The sequence below is a fragment of the Erpetoichthys calabaricus genome, chromosome 6 (genome assembly GCF_900747795.2).
Source record: "Erpetoichthys calabaricus chromosome 6, fErpCal1.3, whole genome shotgun sequence".
NCBI classification, from domain to species: domain Eukaryota; kingdom Metazoa; phylum Chordata; class Cladistia; order Polypteriformes; family Polypteridae; genus Erpetoichthys; species Erpetoichthys calabaricus.
Window position 1 is genome coordinate 141,652,835 of NC_041399.2, and position 27,058 is coordinate 141,679,892.

At 35.8% G+C, this 27,058-nt stretch overlaps 1 protein-coding gene across 4 annotated transcripts in view; it reads left to right on the plus strand.

Annotated features, from left to right (window-relative positions):
- Positions 1-27,058, plus strand: part of LOC114653573 (tensin-3-like) — a 358,125-nt gene that overhangs the window by 200,347 nt on the left and 130,720 nt on the right. For 3 of the 4 annotated variants that reach the window (XM_051929076.1, XM_028803964.2, XM_028803966.2), the window contains exons 5-8: positions 17,075-17,127; positions 17,842-18,013; positions 22,117-22,167; positions 22,981-23,103. In XM_051929076.1, the coding sequence (XP_051785036.1) occupies positions 17,075-17,127; positions 17,842-18,013; positions 22,117-22,167; positions 22,981-23,103 (399 nt within the window). The remainder of the gene's footprint in view (positions 1-17,074; positions 17,128-17,841; positions 18,014-22,116; positions 22,168-22,980; positions 23,104-27,058) is intronic. The other variant, XM_028803965.2, reaches the window with a different exon arrangement.

The window sequence follows — 27,058 nt, forward strand, 5'->3', positions numbered from 1 at the left end:
AACCAGAAAATAGTGTACTATGTACAATCCAGTAACAGAAACCTATTAGTAAAATGTCTGTTTAGTTTTAATACAGTTATTTGCTATAGATATAATTAACCAGTGTGAACAGGTGCCATAGTAGCCAGTGTTTGTACTGTGAATCAAATGCATTCATTGTGGCAGAGGTAGTGCAACTAGAAAAGCAAATTTTGGAAAGTAGGGCCAAGAGGAGCTAATTCCTGCACATAGTCCAGAAAGGCAGCAGACAAGGAAAGTAAAAAAGAGACACAGAGAGCCTGGCTAGAAGCATGCTACTATGTGTTCCCCAGCTGTTTTCACTTTCTGTCACTGTTGGTCATTCAGTATTGTTAAGTTTTTTCATGGATTTGTATGTTGGTACACCAAGTGGTGAACTGGGATTTCACCTACAGTGCTGCCTGCCTTATGCAGGTGGATAAAGAATTAACATCTTAACCCATGACATTGGCAGAAATAAATCAAGAAAGTACATAGAAGGATGGATAATTTTAATAAACATGGCTTTTACAAAACACTGGGTAATTCCTTCAAGACTAGCTTCTCTCTAGTTTCGGTTTCTTGTTCAGAGCCTCCACCCAATACAAAAATCTTTGTTTCCGTATATAGCCCAAATAAGAAAGTTGCAAAATGAAACTAGCAGTGACTGAGATCATCTAGTAAAAATCATGGATGTATTTTACATATATGCTTTATATCAGTAGATACAGTATTTTCTTATTAGCATCTGGAACTTTAGGAGTATTACTTAAACAATTTAGAAATGTGTTGTTTGCCATTTTGTATTGTGTCTGCAGAAAATGAATGTTGCTTGATGTTTTTGTGCTTATTTATGTGGTGTTTCTGTATTTTTATTGTAAGTTATTTTGTAATTTATTTTACCTGTTGTTGCAGTAGTAGATATGTATGAGTATAATAAATAGGCGCTACATAAAATTTCAGTTGAGATGAATCAACTGTATGACTTACTCTAGTTTTTTTTTTAATCTACTTTATGGTAGACATAGTTACCATGCATTCTGTCAAATCTATAATTTAGCTGATATAATTTACATTTATCCCATTCTATATGTTGCACAATTAGATTATTTCGGTAATTCAGTTGTCAGGTTGTGTATGTTGAGCAGTATACAGTACAGCGCAAGCTGTTGTCACTTCTTGGCTTTAGTAGGTTGTACTTCTCTGTTGCACCCTGCTTATTGTGTTCTGTTGCTATGGTGATTTTTTTCAATTACAGCTGGATGAGGTATAGGAGGAGGAGGCAAGTTAACTTTCCCCCTCAATTTAATCAGGTGCTGATCCTGGTAAGCTTAAAGTTACAAGTCAGATCCACTTTAAAACAAAAGCTGTTAGCTTAAGAATTATGGGAGGAATTAAATTTCAGATAAATGCCTTGTCTCTGCTGGATCACCTATTTAAGAGATCTCAAAGCAGGAGGTTTATTTCAGATGTTTTTTTACATTTTCACAGAAAGCAGCATCTACATTTAAATAGTCAGGAAGGTGTGAAAATGGTCTTTTCCCTGTTTATTGACCATCTGATTAGCAAGGATAAGCCTTCACATGTGTCTGTTTATTTTTGATGACTGTATAGTAATTCTTTTGTCTAACTCTCCTGCTTTTAATTCCGTATGGTCTGATTATGTTAGAAAGTAAAGGTCATTGTTCACTGCACTTTACTGTTTTGCTAGGTGAAGTACTTCTGTTGGCTATGTGAAATGAGAAAGGAGCTTTAATTATTTGAATTTAATAAAAACTCCTGCTATTGTTTTTTTTTTTTTTTTTTTTTTTTTAAAGTAACTTTTTACAAGGGAATTGTCTTCACATAAAATAATAAAAATGAAATGCTGAATGTAAAATGTACATGTTTTTAAAATATGAAGCAAAAAGTATTTTTTCTTAAAAAATAACAATATTATAATCGTTGCTTTTGAAACCAACAATTCTTTCATGAGTTTCTATTTCTCCTCTTTTTGCCCCAAGCTGAATTAGTAATGATACATATTTTGTTTGGTATGTGTTTGCTTTTTTCTTTTTTTATTGTGTTTACTTCTCAAATTTCACAAACATTAACAGTCCATCATACACCAGAAGCTCATTCAAGCTGTTGCTTCTTACATTCCTTTTTTTAAACACAAATTGTCTTTAACTGATTCATATTCAAGGGTGTTTTCCTTGCTTTCATTTCAGCAACAATTAGATTGTTCTATAACCTGTACTTTACATCCTGGAATGGTCCCCTAATGTAGAACGTCAGTTCAGAAAATAAATAGAAGGACGTTTGAACAAAAAACTTGTTCCCCTTGTTCAACTTATTTTATATTTATAAATAATAAATAAAATCATGTTTTAACATTGTGCTAATTCCTCTGTTCATCTTTCCCCAACTTAAGAACGGAAAGAGTTTTACAAGCAAAAAGACAGTTCAAGGTAAACTGGTTAGGAACCTCAAAGGGACAGCATTTACTCTTTCTTACTTACCGTATTTAATGAATATTTTTATGGTGATAATTCTGTTTTGTCTCCTTTTATTTATTTGTTTGTTTTCCTCATCAAATAAGTACTTTCTTTTTCCTGTTCAAGCTTGTCTGAGTTTTTCCTTTCTTAATTAACATATAGTTTTTACACCCTTTTATACGTTCAAGTCAGTTGCTACATACAGAAGTACATGATATCTGTATTTCTAGTTTTTCTAATTAATTAAGTTCATTCTGTTTCCCACAGACTCAAACATGTCGCATGTTTTTTTATGTGATGTTAAGGGAGAAATACTTCCTACTGTCTCCCTTGTATTGTAATCTCTTAGCATTCTTTCTGTATCCCATCTTATAGGTCATCTGATCACTTTTTTTTATTGTTCTGCCTTTTTTTCATCCTACGTAGTAAGTTGGTCCTTCCAGAAAGATATTTGTTTTGCCTTTCCAATTCAGCTGTGTTGCACGCAGTTCTCAATGTTAGAATTTATCTCAGCTCCTCATTTTTATTCACTTAAATTCTCATCTTTTTGACCCTTTTCTTTAGTTTTCTCATTATTAAATTTTCTGTTTTTAATGGATCACACACTGAGATGACTAATCCAAAAAGCTTGATTTCTTCCTTTTTTCTGTTTCTCTCTCTGTCTCACAGCCAGAGAATACCTTCAGTCTGCCCTCTTCCATGATTTCATAGGTTAACTATTAAGTGTTTACTCACAACCCTGGAAACTAGGAAGAAGGTGGAGGGATTGGCAGTGTTTGATGGGAGAACAACTGACACAGTGTAAATGCACTAGATAGGTTAGCATCCAAGAGCTCGGCTTTTCAGTGATCATTTACATTCAACAAGGGTCTCGCCAGTAACAAAAGCTGATGGTGTTAATGCAGAATTTTTACAAACTCCTGAAGATGCCATGTTTCAAATATATAGTAAGTTTAACACATTTATTTGCAATTTTTCTTTATTAGATGGCCTCAAGGAGAGAGTGAGAGATGCATGTTTGTATGTAGTGCATTGTTATATGTTAAAATGATTTTTAGTTGGAGTTGACAGGGTTGGGGTGCAAGCAAAGCAAAAAATTACCTTTTAATTTGTGCTGATTAAAATGGCATTTTATTATCAGGCCAATTTATGCTGCTCGGTTTCACTAGAAATTTGTGAGTTATTATTTTTATCAATTTAATTTGACATTTAAACCTAACAACTGAGAATAAATTGAAAATGCAGGCAAAAATCTTGATATTTTTTTTTTTTTTGTTCTTTATTTCGCCTTATACGATTTCTTGAATTAGGAATTTGTTAGTTTTCACATGCCCTTTGGGGTCAGAGTGCAGGGTCAGCCATTGTACAGTGCCCCTGGAGCAATTACAGCTTCTAGTTTAATTTATCCCCATATGTTGGAGAAAAATTGGAGCAACCTTAACAGCTGATTTGGTGTTTAATAGTCTAGTTGCTAACAAGATTAGTGTGTATACATCAACTATGCTACATTATTTTAAACATGCTTTTGTTTCTTGATGGATCTTCAATTGAAGAGGACATACTTTGAATGATTTAACACAAAATTCAAGTAGAACTTTAGATGTTTGCTGAGTCTTTGCATACCATTGTAGTTTAAAGCAGGAAATGCATAGCCTTTACTTAAGCAAAAGCTAAACACTACCATTATCTGACCCAAATAGATACAGAACAAAATACAGAACATTTAGCTGTTTTTCATTATTTCTAGTTATAAGATATAATATATATAAGAAATAATGTCCCAGCAAGCCCTCCATACCCCCCACTCCATACTAGGGATGAACACTTTTAACAAGAATAGCAGCATTACAAAGGCACAACCTGTGACATGAAATGTTTCTCCCGGACTGAAAACATGAGGGGAGTTCAATTGGATAAAAAAAATCTTAGGTTTAGAATTATTTCACCTTCTTCAAACCAGTTCCACTGAGTTAAATAGTTGAAGAAATTGTTGCTCTTCTAATACCTACATGGCTATAAAGATGTTTTGCATTCTACCATCTAGTTTTCTGATAAACTGTTGTCAGTGAATGGTTCTTCTCTTTTGCCTCATCCAGTCAATTTTTTCTTAAATTTAAAGATGTACATTAATTGCTTATCCTTTTAAACAGTGATTTACAAATTAACTTTTCCATACCTATTTAGTCATTACTGATTATTTCTTTGTGTTCGTCCATTGAGGTTTCATCTCTGAATACGATATATTCACCAGCATTGTTTGTAATAATTTGGTACTTTATAGAAATTTTCAGTAGATGCATTATATAACTAATGAATAATTGAATTATCTAATGTATTTTGAATGTTTTCCCTGGTTTATTTATATATGTGGTTTTTATTAGTTATATTTTTAAATGAAGCTCTCAGCTTTCATTTAAATTTAGACATTTTGATAATTTTGTATTTTGGTAACATTTACAGTGGATTCATAAAGTATTCAAACCCTACACACTTAATTATTTTGTATGTTTCAATTTTAAACGGATATATTAATGTTTTTTCAAGATTTCATTTATAATCAGTATCACGTGAATTGGCCTTTTACAAAATATGTGACAAATGTATGTGTATTTCTGTCACCTCCATCGTATATCAGGCTTGCTGTCCCTCCAGGATGAGGGCACAGTAGCCACTTGAATTTGAGGATGTATTCAGAGTTGAGGGGTAGACAAACTTATGGCTTTGAAACACTGTCTCTTTCCGTGTCCAACAGACATTATTAATTTTTATTTACGTGGTGGAACTCGTGTCTCACACCTCCCAAATACTAGATTCCATTTTTAACCCATTCTTTGTGTATGCCCTGCTGGTAAGAGGCTTCCAAGAGCACCTCATGAAGAAATAAGTCTTGCAGTGGACTCCAGCACACAGAGAAAGTTGGAGTGGTTTTGCATATTGCAGTGTGGGATTAAATGACCTACTATAGGGCGGTATTCTCTGAATTTGTGTACTACATGTCCTAGATGAACATTAAGTAGGAGTACCAGCATGAGAAAAGGATAGAAATGGCTTGGGTGCAAGAATGCTTTGCTTATTGTTTTAATTTTCTTTTTAGAACAAGGCATGGGTCTGCTTTTACTCTGGGAGTTTTAATAGTGCTTTTAAGTGCAGGGCCATGCAATGGACCCTGGCCACCAGTTGCACAGATTTATCTGGCTGTACATCCCTTCCATGTAGCTGGTGGCTTGTGGGGGAAAGTAATGTGGTGAAGTGAGTTAAAGGTCTGTGGCCCCATGCAGATTTTTAGTTAAAACATCATTTTAAAATTCTTTGGCCATTGTTTGCTCTCTCTTGTCTCACCCCATTCATTAAATTTTCACTCATCCTAAGCAGGGTTGAGACCCTGGCAAAAGTGGTTCTCTGACTCCTGTTGTAGCCATCATCCCTTGGCATCTACCAGGGTGCATTGAGCCGAAATCTATCATAACTTCATGTTGGTGCCCACTGGATCAATAGTTGCCCCACCTTGACTCGTCCAGGTCACCATCCCTTGGTATCTGCTGGGATGCACTGAGCCCTTGTCAGTCTTCTTTATGCTCATCTCAGCATCCATTGTAACCCCACGATCGCTCCTGCTTTCCACAATGTAGCAGAAGTGACCCAATCCACCCTTGGACCAGCTCTCGCGTGGCTCCACCGTAGTGTTTCCCCTGACTGCTTCACTGTGTTCTGTCAGTTCTGGCTCCGTAACCTATATTGCTTGCTCTGGTCTTTTCTCCCTCTTACTTCCTCAATCTTTTTGTTTTCTAACCTCCCCAGGCTCTTTTATATTTCTATAGGTGTGGCATACTCATTACAACCTGCTGAGAGTCAAACTGGAAACTGGAACCAATCTCACATTCACATGAAAACAAGATTAGCTAAATCTCCTCATTAAAGATCCTGAGGCCATATGACCACACACACCATCAAATCCTGATCTGAACCGCTTTTATTTCAAAACGCGCACACTACAACAGACCTTTACTCACTTCACCACAAGACACCCTCATAGAACATTTAGCAGGATTTGCCTGTTTTATGCTTTAAGTGGATGAATTTCTTGGGTTGGAATGACACTCACATGGCAAGCTGTTTGCAAAGGCTGAGTTGGTAGGAAGAAGAAAGACTGGGGTTTAAACAGAGACAGACAGACAGACAGACAGACATACATCCAGACATCCATCCATCCATCTATCCATCCATCCATCCATACGAGATGGTAAAAGGATTACTTTTGTCCAGTACTGTAGTGATTAAGTAGATGAGCCATACTCCCAGGCAGACAACATTTACGTATGTTATAAGCGGGACCACAGATGTTTGTTGCTTTGTTTTTCTTCTCTTTCTTTTTTGTACTTTCTGTTATCATAGTGTTCTTTTTCTTTTATTGTTTTCTTATATGTGTTGGCAGTGTAACCTAGTAGGTAAAGTACTGCAAAACAAACACTATGTTTTTTTGTTTACTCTGTATCTCTGATCAGGTTATTTTTTTATTACAAGCCATATGTTAAGAAAGTAAATGATGTCACTGTAATGTTTGTTGTTGAATGTCATGTATGCAAATATTTTAGTCAATCAGAAATTGACAATCCACAGCTCCTTTGACCAGTTTACTGAGAGAGGTGCATTATAAGTAAATTTAAAGAGCATACCATTATGTTAAACTGAGAGTTGCAGCTGCTGGATTTCCCTATGAGGTTATAATGTGTATCGTTAGTTAGCCATCAAGTGGTGTTTTATATAAACCAATAAGTACACAAAAATAACACATGTACAGAATTGCCTTTCCTCAGTAAAGACCATTGTAAAGTGCAGATAAATCTGTTCTATTTTTGAACACTTTTATTTTACAATAAATGGTGTCAGTGAGCCAGTGCCTATCTTAGCAAAGTTGGTTCTTATCTGTGTGAGATGCACACAGTTGCTCAAAGAATCCATTTAATAAATGGTTGATTAGCAACTCTAGTTTTGGATTTACTGAAATGAAACAGTTGTAATCAAATGAGCAACACGCTGCCTACTGTTAAAAAAATAAATGTATACAAGTCTTCAGTTTCCATTTAAAATTGATTTTTGCTAATAATAATTAATTAATAGCTAATATCAGACATTAATGATTACTATATTATTCACTACAAAGTGAGTAATATTTATAAAGCTCAGTTTATATTTATGATATTGTGCAATGCTTTTGGCACATTCAGGCACAGATATGCTAAATATACAGTATTGGTGCCATGCATATTGTGTGACTGTTGTTTGGAACTTGATAAACCAAACTACAATGTCTAACAGCTCCCAGGAGTAAGTTCTTTTTCCCTAGTATACTAATTGTGTTGTAATTGTCATTAGTTAAGTGGTAGTGTAGTGATTAACACTGCTCTGTCACAGCTCCAAAGACCTAGGTTTGATTGCCAATCTAGTTACTGCATGTGTGGAATTTTTTTTTCTTCCCTCCGTACAGATGTGGCATTTTGCCGAGTAATCTGTTTTTTCTTCCCACCCCAAACACATTCACATTATATTAACTGTTTGCTCTGAACTGGATTTATTTGATTGTGTTTTCGTTTATAACTTCCATGTACCCTGCCATGAAGTTACAGTATATTCAAAGGTTTATTCCTACTTTGCTTCCAGGATAGGTTCTAGCTTCTGCATAACCTATATATAAAATATATATATTATGTTCAAATGTTAGCATTTTATTGCAGTGAAAATAAGGGAAGTTTGATAATCTTAAAGCTAAATGCTTTATAGTATAGCTTATGAGTAAGTTCTGTTTGCAGTAAAACATTAGTCTATACCACCAAGTTAGACAAAACAAATCCAGTTTCTGAGAACGTTCTCATAACAGAAAACATCACATGATACTGGAATGCTGTTATCATTTTTTTTTTTTTTTTTAAATGTAAAATCTGAAGTTGTTACTAAGGTGCTAGTGTGTGTTTTCTGTTAAAGGGTCTTTGTGATCATTAATTGACGAATGCTTAAAGGGCATTTGGAATTGGAGAACCAGCTGTGGCCAGGTTTACTAAGCTAACCTTTAAAATGAGTAATTAAAACATCTTGCCTGTAGATATCTCACAGTTGCTATGGTGACTGTTTGTTTTGCATTGTGTGCACCATCTAAAGCAGGACAAATAAAAAAAAAAAGAAGACATTCACTTTTAATGTTCATTTTAAAAATAACTTTATTACAACCTTTTTAATTTTGTTATTGATTCAAATGTAATTAATTAACTATGGTATATAGCATTAGGAAAGTAAGTTTCTAATTGTAAAAATTTAAAGAGACCATCCTCCAGAAAGATTTTTAACATGGTGTGGGTTGGGGAATTGGGTAGTTTAGAGACACTAGTTTTATTTATTCACTTATTTATTTTTACTTTTTAAACCTACTCAGTGAGCAGATTTAAAGGAGAACAGTGGGTATTTTTTTAACTTTGCACAGTCATATTAAATTGTTATAAATTTTTTGTAATGGAATTTACATAAGAAAGCAGGATTAAAATTAAATGAAAAACATAATAAATGCAGAACCCCCAAAAATATTAATCCTATTGTAATTTATTATAGTCCATTTACAAGTTACTTTTCATTTACAAGGCCCTTTTCAGATTTATGCACACATGATTTTACTATATTTATTATTTTAAGAAGTAGACTAAAAGTATAATAAAGACAGATTATAATTCTGATCACAAACCAGTAAATAGTTGGTAACCTTGATTAATTAAGAAAAAAACTATGCAGATGTTATTGGTTAAGACTGCACAAACTAAAGGTAATAATGTGTACCTTCCTAGGAGATGAAGGTTAATTTACAGTAAGTAATTGGTACTGTATTATTTGAAGGTCATACTGTTTAGACTTACTGTATTCATCATAATTTGAAGACTTACTGTTGCTTTAAATAACTCATGAATTTTAGTGTTTATTTCTAATGTTTGCATAAACACTTTTAGTGTGGCATTGGTGATTAACGCTATAGGTTTAAATCCAGCTCTGATTCTGTGTGACCAAGGTGAGCAAGTCATTTCACCTGCATGTACTCCAAATGTAAAAACAATACAAATGTAACACGTTATATTTCTCAAATGTTGCAAGTTACCTTGCGGGGAAAAAGCTAAACAAATAAGTAAAGTGAAACATAATTTAGAGTAACAAAATGAATTAAAATACTCTTCTATTGTTGAATTTGAGTCTGTTTATTTAAACAAAGTAGATGTAAGGTATTTTAATGAAATAAAATTAAGAGAAAAGTGCAAAAACACTTCTCTTGTGTTTTTTTTATACTAGCTGCTTCCTAATTACAAAATGTTTATAACCATAATACCCATTTCAAATCAATATACTTTGGAAATTTGTAATTCCAGTCAGAAGAAACAAATTGTACTTGCTTGTTTCGAGAGACAAATTTAATAGTCTAAGAAGCAAACGTCCTTTGTCCTTTTATAGCACTTTTCAACAATGAACAGAATTTCAAGGCACTTCAGGGTCATAGCACAATTGTCTGTTTACAATTAGAGTTTGGTAAATTAAGGGAATTGGTCAGGTTCAAACACAGAGGTGGTGGCAGTTTACGTTTGCCTCCCCTGTAGTGTAAAGTCCTTCTTGGGTTCAGGACATACTGTATCAATATTGCTTCTCTTATGAACCAGTATAAAATCGTTTCAGTTGTAAAAGACCAAAAAGTTTTTGGTCGGCACACACACTGTTCTCTGTAAACGTCATCCCTTTGAGCTATAGACAGTCTAACTTTGTTGAAACTATTAGGTTATCTGTTTGGGTGGGTGATAGACCTGAGTGGTGGAAAGGATAGGAATGAATGGGATGAAAACCGAGTACACATGTATGTTTCAAACTTAGGACAATTAACAAAATCTGTCCTGTTTGACCATGTAGGGAGCATTGCTTCATTTATTTGTTTAGTTATTCGTTTTTGTTACAGGTAACTTCTTAGTCTCTTACCTTTAGTTAATATTTAGTGTTTAGATTAACAAGTACAGTAATGGTTTTAGTAACAAAAACATTTCAAAATAAATAAGAAGGCAAAATTCTACAAGTGTTGTTAGGGTGAGCTTTTAATCTTTGTTAATTAAACACGCAAGACACATTAGTCTGTTAAACTCCTTTAGAGAAAAGCCAAGCAAAATGACACCTTTTATTGGCTAACTAAAAAGATTACAATATGCAAGCTTTCAAGGCAACTCAGGCCCCTTCTTCAGGCACAGAAGAAGGGGCCTGAGTTGCCTTGAAAGCTTGCATATTGTAATCTTTTTAGTTAGCCAATAAAAGGTGTCATTTTGCTTGGCTTTTCTCTACATTCATAATGGCTAACACGGTACAACACCCTAGTACTACAGTTAAACTCCTTTAAAAAGAGAAAAAAGCTCTTTTGGGCATTTCTGCTTTAACACACTAAATAATTGTAAAAGATGCAAATCAGCTGCATTTTTGCTTAGGATTAGACTCTCTAGTTAAAGGTAGGAATGGGTTGAAGTGAAAATCTGCTGTGACAAGATTACTATTGACAATTATGGAGTTAGCCATATTTTCAGTATTCCTTTGCAACTTGACAATAGACAGAGCCAAAGACAGAAATCATATGGTCAAGTATGAAACACTGTTACCTGCAATACCACTGGGCTAATCAAATCACTAATGAGGAATGTGGTGGAGTTGAAACTTGTTTGGAATCAAATTTATTTTACTATGACTTTAATGGAAAGTCGTCTATATTTTTATGAGCCACTTGTTATCAACTGCTTTGAAAAATATTCTGATCAAAGCAAGTTCCACCCACTCTTTTTGATTACTTTCCGGTGCACCTGCAGGCTGTATATTAAGGCATCTGATCCGTGCTTTGTTCCTTTTGTTGGTTTTAATTTTGAGTCACCCAGCAGTACAATATATAGTAAAATGCAGTATCAAGTTGTTCTGCACCTGGATTTAACTATAGTTAAATAAAAACAGTTGTTGTTTTTAGGTTTCAGTCACTGAACATTCTTTATTTTCATGCATTTTCATTTTCGTCAGTTAAATAGCAAAATACAAATTTTTGCCATTTCTCTTAAACGGATGTGACTGTGATTTTTATGATGTGCATACTATGTTTTGAAGGACATGCTTAAAGAGTGTTCTGGCGGTCAAGATGATTTGAAGTCTGCTACCACAATAACTATAAGCTTTAAATATACTCTGTCTATCATTATTACACTAAAAAACTGCATATGGTCAAGTGCTTCCCATCAGATTTAAACTGGATATGTTTATGCTGTGATCTAAAACATTATGTCCCATCTCTGCGTTGATAAACAAATAAGTGTAAACATGTATCGTGTATATTGTACATAACTGTTTATTTGTTGCATTATACGTATATTTATTTTTGTGCGTGCCTTTTTTATTATATTGTTACTGTTCAAAGGGCACTTGCAAGTAAGAATTTCATTATAACGTACAGTATGTACAAAGTACACACGGTGGTAAACTTAAATTTGAACTGATTTGGATAAGTCTCATACAGTGGCATTTTACAGTATGTGCTTTAAATGACAATGTAAATGAAAGCTGTAAGACGTGGCATTATTTCCTAAAGAATAATGTAAATTCTTAATTATTACAGTATGATGTTGCTTTAAAAGTAATCTCCTCCAGGTGATATATATATATATATATATACTGTATATAATTTCCTAAAGAATAATGTAAATTCTTAATTATTACAGTATGATGTTGCTTTAAAAGTAATCTCCTCCAGGTGATATATATATATATATATATATATATATATATATATATACTGTATATAGTGTGTGAGTGTTGCTTTATGCATTATACAGTAAGGAAGGGAAGATTTGTTTTCTTATACTGAAAAAGGAAAAGATGCTACTTAATGTCAGAGCACCAACTGTACGGAAAATGCACCATGAAAGATATGCACATGAACACATTCTACTTGGAAGCAAATGTTCTTGTTTAATATGCAAATTTTTAAGTTGTAAATTTCTTGTCAAATTGGTCTACCACAATTAGAGATTCATATTGGTTCTGGGATAAATTTGGTCACATCCTAACTGACTTTCCTTTCCGAGTCAGGTATAAGTCTTTGATTCAGCTTCTTAATTAACTGTCTGCATGCAAAGCCATCTAGCCTTCTATAACACTGGATAGGATTAACATGTTTAAAAAGGGATTTGATAAATGGAGCCACTTTATACGTTAAAAGCTGAAAAATAAAATCCATTAATCTTGGTTTATTCAGTAAGAGCTGTTATAGCTGCCCATTTTACCTAAAAGAATTATCAACTTATGTTTTGCAAAATGGTGCATTGCATAAACAATATTTTGAGGTTGACTCTCCATTGTCTGAATTTCTGTTCCCCTTGCATTGTAAGTGCCATTTATTTCACATTATGAGCAACTTTTCTGTCCACATAACTGTAGTTTTTTTTATTCCTGAATAATTGAAATTAAAGAAATAAAGTATCTTTATTTAACAATAAATGAAGAGGAAGACTGCTGCAGAGGCAGTAAATTGCAAGATGATAAATACCAGAAGAAAATTATCATTAAGTCATAAGATCCAAGGCTAAATTACTTTGCTTACATCTTTTGCCTGCGGTCAGCATTCCAAGAACGTTGCTGAAGGACACATAGCTAGATTATAAATAACTGGATTATACAGTGGAATACACTCTTATAAGGATAAAGTACTGAATTAGTTTTATTTTGCAATGGTATTGGGTAAGAAAACAGAGAAGCCATACATTCCTATGTGCTTTTTATATACAGTAGTTTTAAACAATGCAAAAACCACATTTGATGTGTTTATTTCTGAGGCTGTAATTCTTCTTGTTCAAGTCAATGCTAGAATCTCAAAGTAGATCTCTGGTGGCCATGCACGCTTTATTTTAGGTATCTTTTGGCATTCACTCCCACACAACTCCCTGCAGGTATCATCTTACTTAATGTTCCAGACATGACAACTCACCTTTCTCAGGAAATGCACGGAAGGAATAAAAGAAAAACTTTGGGGAAATCCTGGCCTTTTGATTGCAAAATCTGGAATAGCTTTTTCATGTTGACATTAATTCACTTAGAATTTCTAAAAAAGCTCCTTTGAAAAGAACTGATTAATGACAATTTCAGATTGTCATCACCACATTTAAGTGCCAGGTGGTGTGCTGCCCCCTCCCTTACACATCATGCACACACTCTTTTTAAATTCAGTTTATTTGTTTTAACTTGTAGGCACAGCAGTCTTTTTGAAATTTTTACATGCAGTCAAGACACAGATGCATTTGTTTTTATCTGCAAGTTATTTATTTTAGTGCAACATATATTAGTTTTATTAGTGAAAGAGGGTCTCTGCTGCCTCTCAGCTGTAGTAGGCTGGGTTTGAATTTGGGACTGATTGCTGTCTGAGTGAAGTTTGCATATTTGGACATCATATTGGTATAATTTCTCTAGGTAGTCCAGTTTCCTCCTTCCAAGTTCTGAAAATATTTAAGATTAACTGTTAGCTATAAACTTATATTGCATGAATACATATGAGTTTATATGTGACCTGAAATGGACTGGGCTCCATTCCCAGGGCTGCTTTCTGCCTAGCCCCCAGTGTCACTGGGATAAGCTTCATATCCTATATATAATGTGTGTGTACGTGCATATATAACAGTATGTGTATAGTATTTGATTAAGTAAATATATTTAATAAAGGTGTGTTAGACAAATTTGTTTTTCAAGTCAAATGTATATTGATGAAGCTTTGGAAGTTAAGTTTCCTGAAGGAGTTGTAGGCACAGCAATTGACAAAAGCTGCAATGACTAGCAGTCACGAGTAGCATCGTTCTGTGGCATCCCTCTGTCATATCTGTGAAGTTTTTAACTGTACTTGCCTGGCAAATCTTTAATGGTAAAGTATTATCATAGTTTTAAAATTACATTTGCCTATGAATCTTTCAAAGCCAATGCAAAATGAAATGTTAGTAAAGGGTTTGCATTCTGTACTTGCTTTGACCTCTGCATTATTAAGCAAATAAAAACGAGACCATTTTCATTTATGTTGTCTTTATTGTACAGTGAAACTGTTTGCTTTTTGTGAAAATATAATTCAATTTAGTAAATTCAGTTTAATTTTGTTAATAGAAAAATTCCATTTTTCTTTTAAGAATATATATAGAGAAAAGCAGATTACATTATGTACTGTGCAAGTATGTCAACATATGAAACTTAATGAAATAAGCTTTTTAAGACATCATAAAATGAATGTGTTTGGGGAAAATGGTGTTTTGCTGTATTATTCCTATTTTAAAACTGGAAAGTCTTTACAGCTGCACTTATTTTAAAACAAAGTCAGTTTTCAAAGCTGTTTCTGATGTGGAAGTTCAGGGCAAAAGCTGCAAACAGGAGTTCTGTATTTGTAATTAATGTAATATTCACTTAATCAAGCACTATATCTTCATTGTTGGAAAGTCCATGAAGTTTTAGATAGATAGATATATGGACTTTATTTGTCCCCAGGCAGAAGTTAAAACTTTATAGGACCTTTAGAGGGGAAAAATAATATACATATATAGTACTGTGCAAAAGTTTTAGGCAGGTGTGAAAAAATGCTGTAAACAAAGAATGCTTTCAGAAATATAAATAATGATTGTTTATTGTTATCAATTTACAAAATGCAAAGTGAGCGAACAAAAGAAAAATCTAAATCAAATCAATATTTGGAGTTACTACCTTTTGCCTTCAAACCAGCATTACTTCTTATAGGTACACTTGCACAAAGTCATGGATTTTGTAGAATTATAGTCAGGTGTATGATCAACCAATTATACCAAACAGGTGCTAATGATCATCAATGTCACACGTAGGTTGAAACACAGTCATTAACTGAAACAGAAACAGGTGTGTAGGAGGCTTAAAACTGGGTGAGGAACAGCCAAACTCTGCTACCAAGGTGAGGTTGTGGAAGACAGTTTCATGTCATGGCAAGATTGAACACAACAACAAGACACAAGGTAGTTATACTGCATCAGCAAGGTCTCTCCCAGACAAAGATTTCAAAGCAGACTGGGGTTTCAAGATGTGCTGTTCAAGGTCTTTTGAAGAAGCACAAAGAAACGGGCAACGTTGAGGATCGTAGATGCAGTGGTCGGCCAAGGAAACTTAGTGCAGCAGATGAAAGACACATCAAGCTTATTACCCTTCGAAATCGGAAGATGTCCAGCAGTGCCATCAGCTCAGAACTGGCAGAAACCAGTGGGACCCAGGTACACCCATCTACTGTCCGGAGAAGTCTGGCCAGAAGTGGTCTTCATGGAAGAGTTGCAGCCAAAAGCCATACCTCCGACATGGAAACAAGGCCAAGCCACTCAAGTTTGCACGAAAACATAGGAACTGGGGTGCAGAAAAATGGCAGCAGGTGCTCTGGACTGATGAGTCAAAATTTGAAATATTTGGTTGTAGCAGAAGGCAGTTTGTTCATCGAAGGGCTGGTGAGTGGTACAATAATGAGTGTCTGCAGGCAACAGTGAAGCATGGTGGAGGTTTCTTGAACGTTTGGGGCTGCATTTCTGCAAATGGAGTTGGAGATTTGGTCAGGATTAACGGTGTTCTCAATGCTGAGAAATATAGGCAGATACTTATCCATCATGCAATACCATCAGGGAGGCGTATGATTGGCCCCAAATTTATTCTGCAACAGGACAATGACCCCAAACATACAGCCAAAGTCCTTAGGAACTATCTTAAGCGTAATGAAGGAACAAGAAGTCCTGGAAGTGATGGTATGGCCCCCACAGAGCCCTGATCTCAACATCATCGAGTGTGTCTGAGATTACATGACGAGACGGAAGGATGTGAGGAAGCCTACATCCACAGAAGATCTGCCTAAAACTTTTGCACAGTACTGTGTATATGTATGTGTGTGTATATATATATATATATATATATATATATATATATATATATATAGACACAATGCCAAGAAATGAAGCTCAAAGTACATTAGCCTAAAAGCAGTATGTTTGGGAGGTGGTTGTTTGTTATAATATTTTCATAATATATATATAATATAACAAACAACCACCTCCCAGACACACTGCTTTTACGCTGATGTACTTTGAGCCTCATTTCTGGGCAAGCCCTGAGCTTTGTATGAAATGGTGCTGTGTTCTGGCATTGTGTCAATGATCTGTGTTTACTATTAGAGGCAGCAGGTGACTGCCAGATTCCTTCATAGGGTTTGTAAATCATTCTTATGTAGGGTGGGTGGTGGTAAGTGGAACAAGGGAGTTCTTCTTTCCTAAGAGCACTGTATCTCACCTCAGGGGGGAAAAAGTAATACTGTATATCCAGAACCACTTCTTTAAAAAATCACCAAAAACAGAAACTGACGCTGGCACTAAACTAGTTCCAAAGTGCTCTTTCAGTGTCCACTAATCCCCATGTTTTAATAACTACTGTCTTGTCATCTACAAACTGCTAGCAGCTGACTGTTGATTTATATGAAGCTGTTTTCAAATATTTTACATTTTTTAATGTCTTTTTTTTTTCCTCCTCCTTTTGTTCTTTAGGCTCCTGGCACCTTTTCAAAGACTTCATCTTTCAGTTACGATAAATTGTCTCAGTAAGTACATTGTTTGCTAGAGCACTTATTTTTATAAAGGATTTTATTACCATTCAGAATTAAAACATCTCCTTTTTGACTTTTGCTGGTAAACTGTTCACTTGATATCTTCTTATGTCTGATATGTAATGTCTGTGTAAGATTGTTCTTGATTGTGTTCTGTCACAAGTTATCATAATCCTCATTTTGAAATGAACTATAGGAAAAGTAATGTCAAATGTCTTTCTCTTGGCTAGCAGAGAAAACGATTATTTCCAGATGTTTACTTACTTGAATAGTCCATTCATATTAAGAAGCAATTGCCTATATGCAGTATCATTAGGGGGTTTCTTTGGAGTTTATATTTGACCTGAAATGAACTGGGCTCCATTCCCAGGGCTGCTTTCTGCCTATCCCCATATGTTACTGGGATAAGCTTCCTCTCCCATCTGTATATAATGTGTGTGTGTGTGTGTGTGTGTGTGTGTGTGTGTGTGTGTGTGTGTGTACGTGGATATATAACAGTATGTGTTGCAATAAGTAAAACTGTTAGATGATAACCAGTTTGCATGTATTCAGATGTCTTTGTTGTTCAGTTAAACAGTGATGACTTTACTTTCTTATGTTCAAATTTAAAGCAGTTAATGGTTATCTGATATTGACTTGCTAAACTTTCATTTTCCCCTGGTTTTGCTTTATCTGACTTAATTTTATTTCATATCATTCTGAATACAGAAGTGTGGACTTGGATCACATTATGGAAGAAGGATATGAATTGGACCTCACATATATCACAGAACGCATTATTGCAGTTTCATTCCCTTCTGCCTGTACTGAAGAGACATACCTTCACAACTTGCAGGATGTTACACGGATGCTTAAGTCAAAACATGCAGACAACTATTTGGTAAGACAATTTACCATTATCACTGATGACCTTTATAGTTTGTGCTGTTTCTAATTTTTTTTTTTTTTGGTTCATTTTCCAGCATTGTATTTATCTTCATTAATATGTTAGCTGTCATTATGTGTTTAGCCTGGGGGCACTCCTGCTTCAGCTGTTTGTACCATACTATACCATTTTCAAAGTCCGCTTAAGAATGAACAGGCTCGCAACAGGCTAGAGCCTACCCGAGAAGGCATAGGGCACAAAGCAGGAGCAATCCCCTGGACAGGATTCTAGTTTATTGCAGGAGAACACACTCAGACTATTGCACACAAGACACACACACACTAAGACCAGTATAGCATCACCAATCCACTTAACCTGTAATTCTTTGGACTGTGGAAGGGAACCGGAGAACCTGGAGGAAACCCACGCAGACATGGGGATAAAATATTCAAACAGCACACATGGAGGACCCCAGTTTGGTAATACAGTAATCCCTCGCTACTTCGCGGTTCACTTTTCGCGGATTCACGACTTCGCGGGTTTTTAAATACAGTAGTAGTATTTCCTAGTCTAAGGACAACAAAACAAGTTTGGTGACTAAGTGCGTTGTAACACGGGCTGTGATTTGTTACATGGGAGGGAGACGACAAATTACAGCTTCCCGCTTTGTAATCGGGCCTGTGATCGGTGCTTTGACTGATGCCTAGATCCCACAGTATCTCCCCTTGTCATTTCGCTTCAAGCTTTCTCGCAGAGCGGTTTACTTTACACTGTGCTGTGTGTGATTTTTTTTGTGGATTCTTTGTGTTGAACTTCGCTTCAATTTTCACCCCCTGCAATGGCTCCCAAACGTGCTCCTTCTTCCAAGGCTGGTGCTAAGCCTAAATGACAACGAAGAATGATGACGATCGCTGAGAAGGTGAAACTTCTGGATATGTTGAAGGAAGGGAGAACGTTTGCGGCTGTGGCCCGCCAATATGGCGTGAACGAATCCACCGTTCGCTACATCAAGAAGGAAGAGGTGAACATTAGGAAGACAGCTACCATCACCTTTCGCAAGTCGGCGAAGAGAGTGGTTACGGCTCGTAATAAAACGATCGTCCGTATGGAATCTGCTTTGGCCGTATGGATAGCCGACTGCCGAAAGAAGAACATAACCTTGGATTCGAACATTATCCAAACAAAGGCTAAGAGCCTGTACGAGATCTTTGCCGCTAAGGAACCAGAGGACAACAGTGGCGACCGCGAAGAAGATGTAGAAGATCCGCAACCAGGGACGTCCAGTGATTCACCACGTAAGAAACAGCAATTTTCTGCTAGCAAAGGGTGGTTTGCAAAGTTTCAGAAACGCTACAGCCTAAAAAGTGTGTCCCTGCAAGGCGAGGCTGCTTCGGCTGACACGATCACTGCTGAAACTTACGTGAATGAAACTTTCAAGAAGATTATCTCCGAAGGTGGATATCGGCCTGAACAAGTTTTTAATATGGACGAGACGGGCTTGTTTTGGAAAAGAATGCCGTCGCGAACTTTCCTGTTCAAAGAGGAAGCAAAAGCCTCTGGCTTTAAAGCATACAAGGATCGTGTGACCCTCGTGATATGTGGCAATGCTGCGGGATTTTTGTTAAAGCCAGGGTTTATTTACAAGTCTAAAAACCCAAGGGCTTCAAAAAACAAAAACAAGAATCTGCTTCCCGTACATTGGATGTACAATCCAAAAGCCTGGATAACGAAGATGCTGACCTCCGACTGGTTCCACCAGTGTTTTATCCCGCAAGTGAAGGTGTATCTAGCAGAGAAGGGCATGCCATTCAAAGTCCTTCTCATTATGGATAATGCTGGTGGTCACACTGCTGATCTGTCGTATTCGGGGGTACAGATGGAGTTCCTGCCGCCCAATACGACGTCACTAATTCAGCCAATGGATCAGGGGGTTATCAGGGCATTCAAGACCCTATACATAAGGAATGCCTTAGCAAACCTGGTTTCTTCCATGAATGCCGCCCAAGAAGACGACAATTTCAACTTGAAGGCATACTGGCGGCAGTACACAATTGCTACGTGCCTCCAAAATATCCAGAAGGCATTACAAGAGGTGAAGCCTGCCACCATTAACGCCAGCTGGAAGAAGTTGTGGCCCGAGGTTGTTTACGATGACAAAGGATTTACACTTGACGAAATCCAACACTCAGCAGTACAGAAAGCTGCGCAGTTGGCTGCGATCCTTGGAGGTGAGGGCTTTGCAGACATGACTACGGATGACGTCAATGAGCTACTAGACTGCCATTCCCAGCCGCTAACCGACGAAGACCTCGAAGAGTTGACGAAGTCGGCGAGTGAAGAAGAAGAAGAGCAGCAAGAAACAGAAGAAGTTGTCTCCCCAACTGGCTTGACTTTGGAACGGCTCGCTGAGATCTGCAGACTGGCTAAGGATCTGCAAGAGCGGTCACAGGAATGGGACGACGTTATGGTTCAATCGGCCCAATTTTGCAACAAGGTCGACGACGTCATGACCGCCTACAAACTGCTCTTCGACCTGAAAAAGAAGCAGCAGCAGCAACTGCCAATCACAATGTTTTTGCAGCCTCGCAATAAAGAGCCAGTTCCTACTACTACTACGGATACACCTTCGGAAACCGAGGAGGAGGTGCCCCAGGAAATGGCTTTTCCGTCTGAAGAGACGTAAAATACAGTCATCAGCTGCGCAGTAAAAGTCATCATCCCCTTCATCGTCATCATTTTTACTGTGCAGCATATTCATCACCATCATCGCGTCATATATAGATACGTGTACTTCACTATACAGTAAGTGTAAACTTATCTACCGATTTCATATTGCTTAGCAGTTGTCCCTGTTATTAACAGAGTAAAGGGTGGGTTGTAAACAATACAGGGAGGGTTTAAAAACGTCCAAATACACGTTAAACAAGTAAATAAATATGGTGTCCCTACTTCGCGGAAATTCAGTTATCGCGGTCGGCCTTACCTATCTCTATCGAACCTATCTCCCGCGATAAGTGAGGGATTACTGTAATGCAAGGCAGCAGTGCTACCACTGCACCACTGTGTTTGAATTTTATCTCTGTTTTATTATGCATTGCAACATGGTGATGCAGTAGTTAGCGCTACCACTTTACAGATCCAATGCCGTGGGTTTGAAAAGTTATTGCCTATGCCCAGTCATTGCCTGTGGTGTTTACATGTTCTTTAAGTATCTGTAAGGCATTTACTATAGGTACTATAGGTATAGTTCCCAATCCAGGTGGATTGTCGTGTGGTGGGTGCGGCAATTCGCTATCAACATATGCTCCCAACCTCCACCTCCTCCTACTTTCACAATTCCCAAAGATGTGCAGATTCGGTTAACTTGCAATTTTAAATTGACCCTAATTAAGGATTACTATGGATATGTTTGTATGAAGTGAGCGTGGCTTTTTCTAGTGTTGTGCCCAATACTGGCAGAATAGGTTCCTGCTTCCCACAAGCTTGAATTGTATTAAGAGGTTTCAATTATTTTATGTTGCTTTGCAGCTAAAATACATATCATGTTTATTTTCTGTTTCAAAAACATCCCTTTTCATTTTATTTGGTTATTTTATGGTCATTCTGATTCCTATACAATAAAAGGTTAGCTGCTTGGCCTATCTTTTAATTTGTTCATGGTATTGTTTAGCTTTATTTTCTAATTTATTTTCTGTATCTCACATATTACTACTTTTACCATGTTACATGTCCATCAATGGGATAACATTTTTTACACAAAAATGTGCTGTCAATGGGTGGCACAATGATGTATTTCTTAGTGCTTCTGCCTTAAAGCAAGTTCCAATTCTCAGCCTGGTTTTTGATAAGTTTTGCTGTTCTCCTGAGTCCACCTGGGTTTTCTCCTACATCGAAGAAGAGAAGAGAATGTTAAGTTTTTATTGACTCTAACATAGAGAAGGATGAGTAAGAGTGACCTAAGGTAGACTGACACCTTGTCCAGAGTTTTATCCTGCCTGGGGCCAAATCCTGCTGGAACAGGCATGTGTGTCCATTAAATTGACAAAGCAGTTTAACAAAGTGAATGGATGGCCAAATGCTCTGCTAATCAAAATATTTGTATGTTGGCTTTTTCACAGGTATTTAACCTTTCAGAAAAAAGATATGATCTTTCCAAACTTAACCCCAAGGTAATTTTCTTTGAAAATTAGCATTCCTCAGAAAAAAACACTTTTTCACTCCTATACCTGTATATTCTTCAATATTAGCATTTAAGTTGGTGTCAACAGTGGTCATTTGAAAAAAGTATCTATAAAAGTTTGATCTAAAGTGTAGTTAGCTTAATTTTCATGTCAGTTTTACTATAGTGGATCAAATAGGATATTAGCTTGATGAACTTCTCCAAATGCATATGGTTTTATCTATCTATCTATCTATCTATCTATCTATCTATCTATCTATCTATCTATCTATCTATCTATCTATCTATCTATCTATCTATCTATCTATCTATCTATCTATCTATCTATCTATCTATCTATCTATCTATCTAAGTTTCTGACATGTACAGTACTTTCTGACATTGCCAAAAGCAAATTTCAGTGGTTATTGCTGCTTTTGCCACAGGCCATGCCCCTTTTTTTAGTGCGTTGTTTTGATACATTTTATTTTGTGACCTATTTAATTGGGTCCAGAAACATGTTTCTGTTCAGGCACACATTGGGTGTTATTTTTGCAGAAGCGATTGAAATGTATGATTAAGTGGCCATTAGCAATTACAAATTCCAGAGTAGTGATGATTAATTCTCCTTTCTGTGTAATAAGTTAGTAGAAAAACATGTGTCCTAAGGAACCATTTTCCCTAGATCTTCTCTATATGATATTAAATAATATTACTTTGAAGCATTGTGCATTTTTTTGTTAAAAGATGTAATGTGTAGCCGTGCATTTTCCTAACTGCTTTTGTAGTCAAAAACACTTTGATTTTCATGTTCTTGTTTCAGATTATGGATGTTGGCTGGCCTGACCTTCATGCCCCACCACTTGATAAAATGTGCACTATTTGCAAAGCCATGGAAAATTGGCTTAACAACGATCCCCAGCACGTGGTTGTGATTCACTGCAGAGTAAGAACATGATTAATCCCTTAGTGTTATTTGCACATAACCTTCCTAATTTTGTTAATTTCTCATTTTTTTATTTGAAATATTAAGTTTTTTGGTAACAGTTATTTTTAGAAACAAAACAGTGTTATGACAAAAAAAAATCATAAACTGCACAAAAAAACAGCAAATGAAGCCTGATGCAGTGGATATTGAACACAGTATTTCTATGCATAGCAATCTTGTGGTAGTCAGCACCCGCATAAAAATTGGTAAGTAAAAAGCAGCAGTTTTCCCTCTGCTACTGAGGGCATGACATTTTCTGGATTACAGATGTCACACCCTAGTCTTGAAGGGCTGTCGTGTTTACTTGTTACCAATATAGCTAGTTTCAACTTAACACTTGTTTTGAGGAATCTCTTTCTTAAATATGCTGTTCTAGTATTTTTTTAGATTCAAATTTTATACGCTGTATGATGTGAAATGTACTAAAGTAAACATTTGTGTTTTTTTTCTGAAAAATAACCAATTACACTAAACATAGAAAATTATTTATTGACACCGGGGCATTAAGCTTAACATGCAAAACTAATAATACTACTGACCTGAGACCAAGATATGCTATGATACATTGCAGTCCTACTAACACCATTTCTCTTTTCTTTGTGGGCTTCAAGTTTAATTCTAGCCTAGTGTGCCTCCTTGTGGCATTTACAGGTTCCCTCAATATTTGCTTGAAACAAAAGTGAGAGCATGCAGTAGGTACCATTTTAGACTTTCCTCCTTTTTAGAACTTATCACTTTGGTTATAATTATTTACTTCATTGTCCTTTCTATCCATTTTTCCTCGAAAGGATTGCAGTTGTATAATGCTTAGCTGCACGGGCTAGGGCAACGCATCTGACTTTTCCAGCTCCTTCTGGAAAGTTACATGGTTCCACTTCATCTTCTGATTGGACTGGTGTAGTATTAATGTTTTCTTATTCCAGTCTGTATTCCAAGAAAACATAGTTACAATTGTATCTAATTTTTTTCATTTTTAAAATGGGGACCATCATTCCAATCTGTCCATCTTGAGATACTAGCCCTGCCATCCTCATACAGTATCTTTGAATGGGCATACTAACTGAGATACCCCACAATATCAAGTGCTCGGATTATTTCTGGTTGAATGAACCTCCACTCCTGTGGCTTTGCCTATTCAGAGCATTTCAGTTAGAAGCCTCACCTATCAAAGGGAACCCATACCCAACATTTGCTTCAGGCATACTTCTGCCCCTAGAGCATATTTTATTTAGGACTTCCATAAAGTGCTTGTGCCACCACTCAAATATATCTCCAGGTTAAAGTCAGTGAACCTTTTGGCATAATGATAAAAATGAAATAAAAAAATTAAAATCTGAGTACATTCAGGTTATCACAGCATAGAATGTCCCAGCCTAACAACTTCTCTTACTACTAATATACATCAAATAGGATTGGTTCCGTAACAAGTATCAACAACATTCCAAAAGTGGAAGTTTCAATCATTCTGAACAGAGGTACTTACTAGTTATTCTCGGCACACCTTCACTAACCAATTTGTTTTCCATATCTTTCCAGTAATATAAGCAAGCAATACACTAATGCTAATCAGCTGATAGTGCAGAACCTCTCTTTACCAGCGAGCCCAGAATATACAGTACTCTCTCAGATCAGATGATTTATCATTCTATTAGTCCAAGGTACTCTGCTGTAGTGTACACTTACAACCAACACTGGGTTTTGATTTGATATTTTATTTTTGGCAAATGTTTGGTCGCTCTAATATATGATTGTTTGCATATTATGGTTAGAAGATTTGATTACTCCAAAATATTTAATTCAATAACTTTACACAAATTAAAATCTTCTTGGGACTAAGTCTCATTTTGTATTTGCAATATAAATTTGGGCATATCCTAATACAGCCACCAAATAAGTGTGGTTAAAACTGTTAAATGAGTCAGTGCCAAATCCTGTATTAAATTTATCAACTGGAGCAAATAAGAGAGAAATATAGAGAATTATGGGCAGTAATTAAAAATGTAGATATTTAGTATCCAGTACTTGGTGCTTGTGTAATATATTCTCCTACAGAATCTAAAACACCAGAGGTCTTACGCTCTTTGGCTGCAGGAAAAGCCTTTGATAGATTTGAAGAGAGATATAATAAATTGTTATAATATAAAAATATATTTTTTTGGCAATTTAAATCTAACACTAATGCACTTATCTCAATGTAAAATAACCGGAAAAAAAAATTGAAAACTAATTAAGGAATAAACTAAAGTTAAAAATGACTCACTTATTTTGAAACTAGTTGGAACAAAAACCTATAGCCACTAGTAGTCTACAGGACTGACCTTCAGAATCTCTGATATAAAGAACTGATGTGGATTTTTTAAGTTACTGGGTTTTTTTCACATTGATGCCATGCTGGTATTTGTCCAAGACAATATTTTGTATTTAATTTTTATATAACTCGATATCTCCCAGTGGAGCTTGTAAAGGATGTTTAACGAGCAGCGGACCACAAATGAAACAAAAACCATTACATTTGTTTAATATGTCTGCTTTGAAGCATGGAATATTGATATTGATTCATTTCTTGTAATTGAACACATCAATAAAAATGGTTATTCAGAGTGTTATCACAAAGGATATATTTCATTTTTTTAACACTTAGCATTGTTATGTTATGTTAACAGTCATGTTATTGACTGTTATACTATACCTGCCTCGCAATCTCCACCTTGCACTTTTTAACTTGCACTGTGTTTTTATCACTCTTTAATTAATATTGTTTTTTTTTTATCAGTATGCTGCTGCTGAAGTATGTGAATTTCCCCTTGGGGATTAATAAAGTATCTATCTATCGATCGATCAATTTATTCATCCTTTATATTATGTTTGTGCTAACTTCCTGAAATGTGTGCTGCATTTAATTTGATTACAGTAGTTTTCAAAATATTTTGATAAGTAAGCTGTCCTCAATACTCATCTTTGAAACTGATGAAAACAAAAACATTCAGTTATGCTGTGAGCATTGATCGGGAATGGTGGATCAATGCCAGGACAACAATCTCAACCTTAATGTCAACAGAATCAATGAACTGATCATTGACTTCTGCAAGCAGAATGCACATCACACTGCTATTTGAATTCGAGGTGATGCTGTTGAGAGGCTGGGTAGTTTTACATTTTTTGGGAGTGATCATCATGTGGGCACAGCACATTTGGGATATTGTTAAGGATGCTCACCAGTGCCTCAAGTTACTCAGACATCTCCATCCATACTCACTAAAATGTACAGTTGCACAGTGCATTTCAACGTCATTGGCTGCATATTATCTTTCTACGGCACCTGCTTGGCTAAAGATTATAAAGTCTGCACAGTACAGAATATTAGTGGAACCCAGCTGTCTTCTGGTTGGGGCATATACAACAGTCAATAGTAAATAGTATTATAAAAGATCGCAATATGTTTAGGGCAAGTTTCTCCCCACAGATCATAATAGCGAATATTGTGACATAGATACAAAGCACTATTGTTATATCTTTCTATCTTGGATTCTATGTACAGTATTCCTTTTACTGCGTGTGTCTTTTTGTTGGTATTATTTTCACTGTCCTGTGGGGACCAGCAAGTAACAATTTCATTATACTATATACACATGACAATATACTTGATCTTGCTTGGCCTTTTTGATTCCATGAACATTTTATGACAGAAAGGGGAGTGTCAGGGAATGAGTGTTCTTCAGTTTAATTTATTAGTCATCCATTTATATTTCCAGTAATTCTGTTCATGCAGTAACCTCCTGAAGACAACTGATTTTCATTGTGTTTCGATACTCAGAAGGGGTCATGTTTTGTAGTCTTTTGTATATGCTATTAGACTTTACCCAATCCTGCTTATAGTTGGAATTGCATGATTTATTTAATACAGCCTTAAACA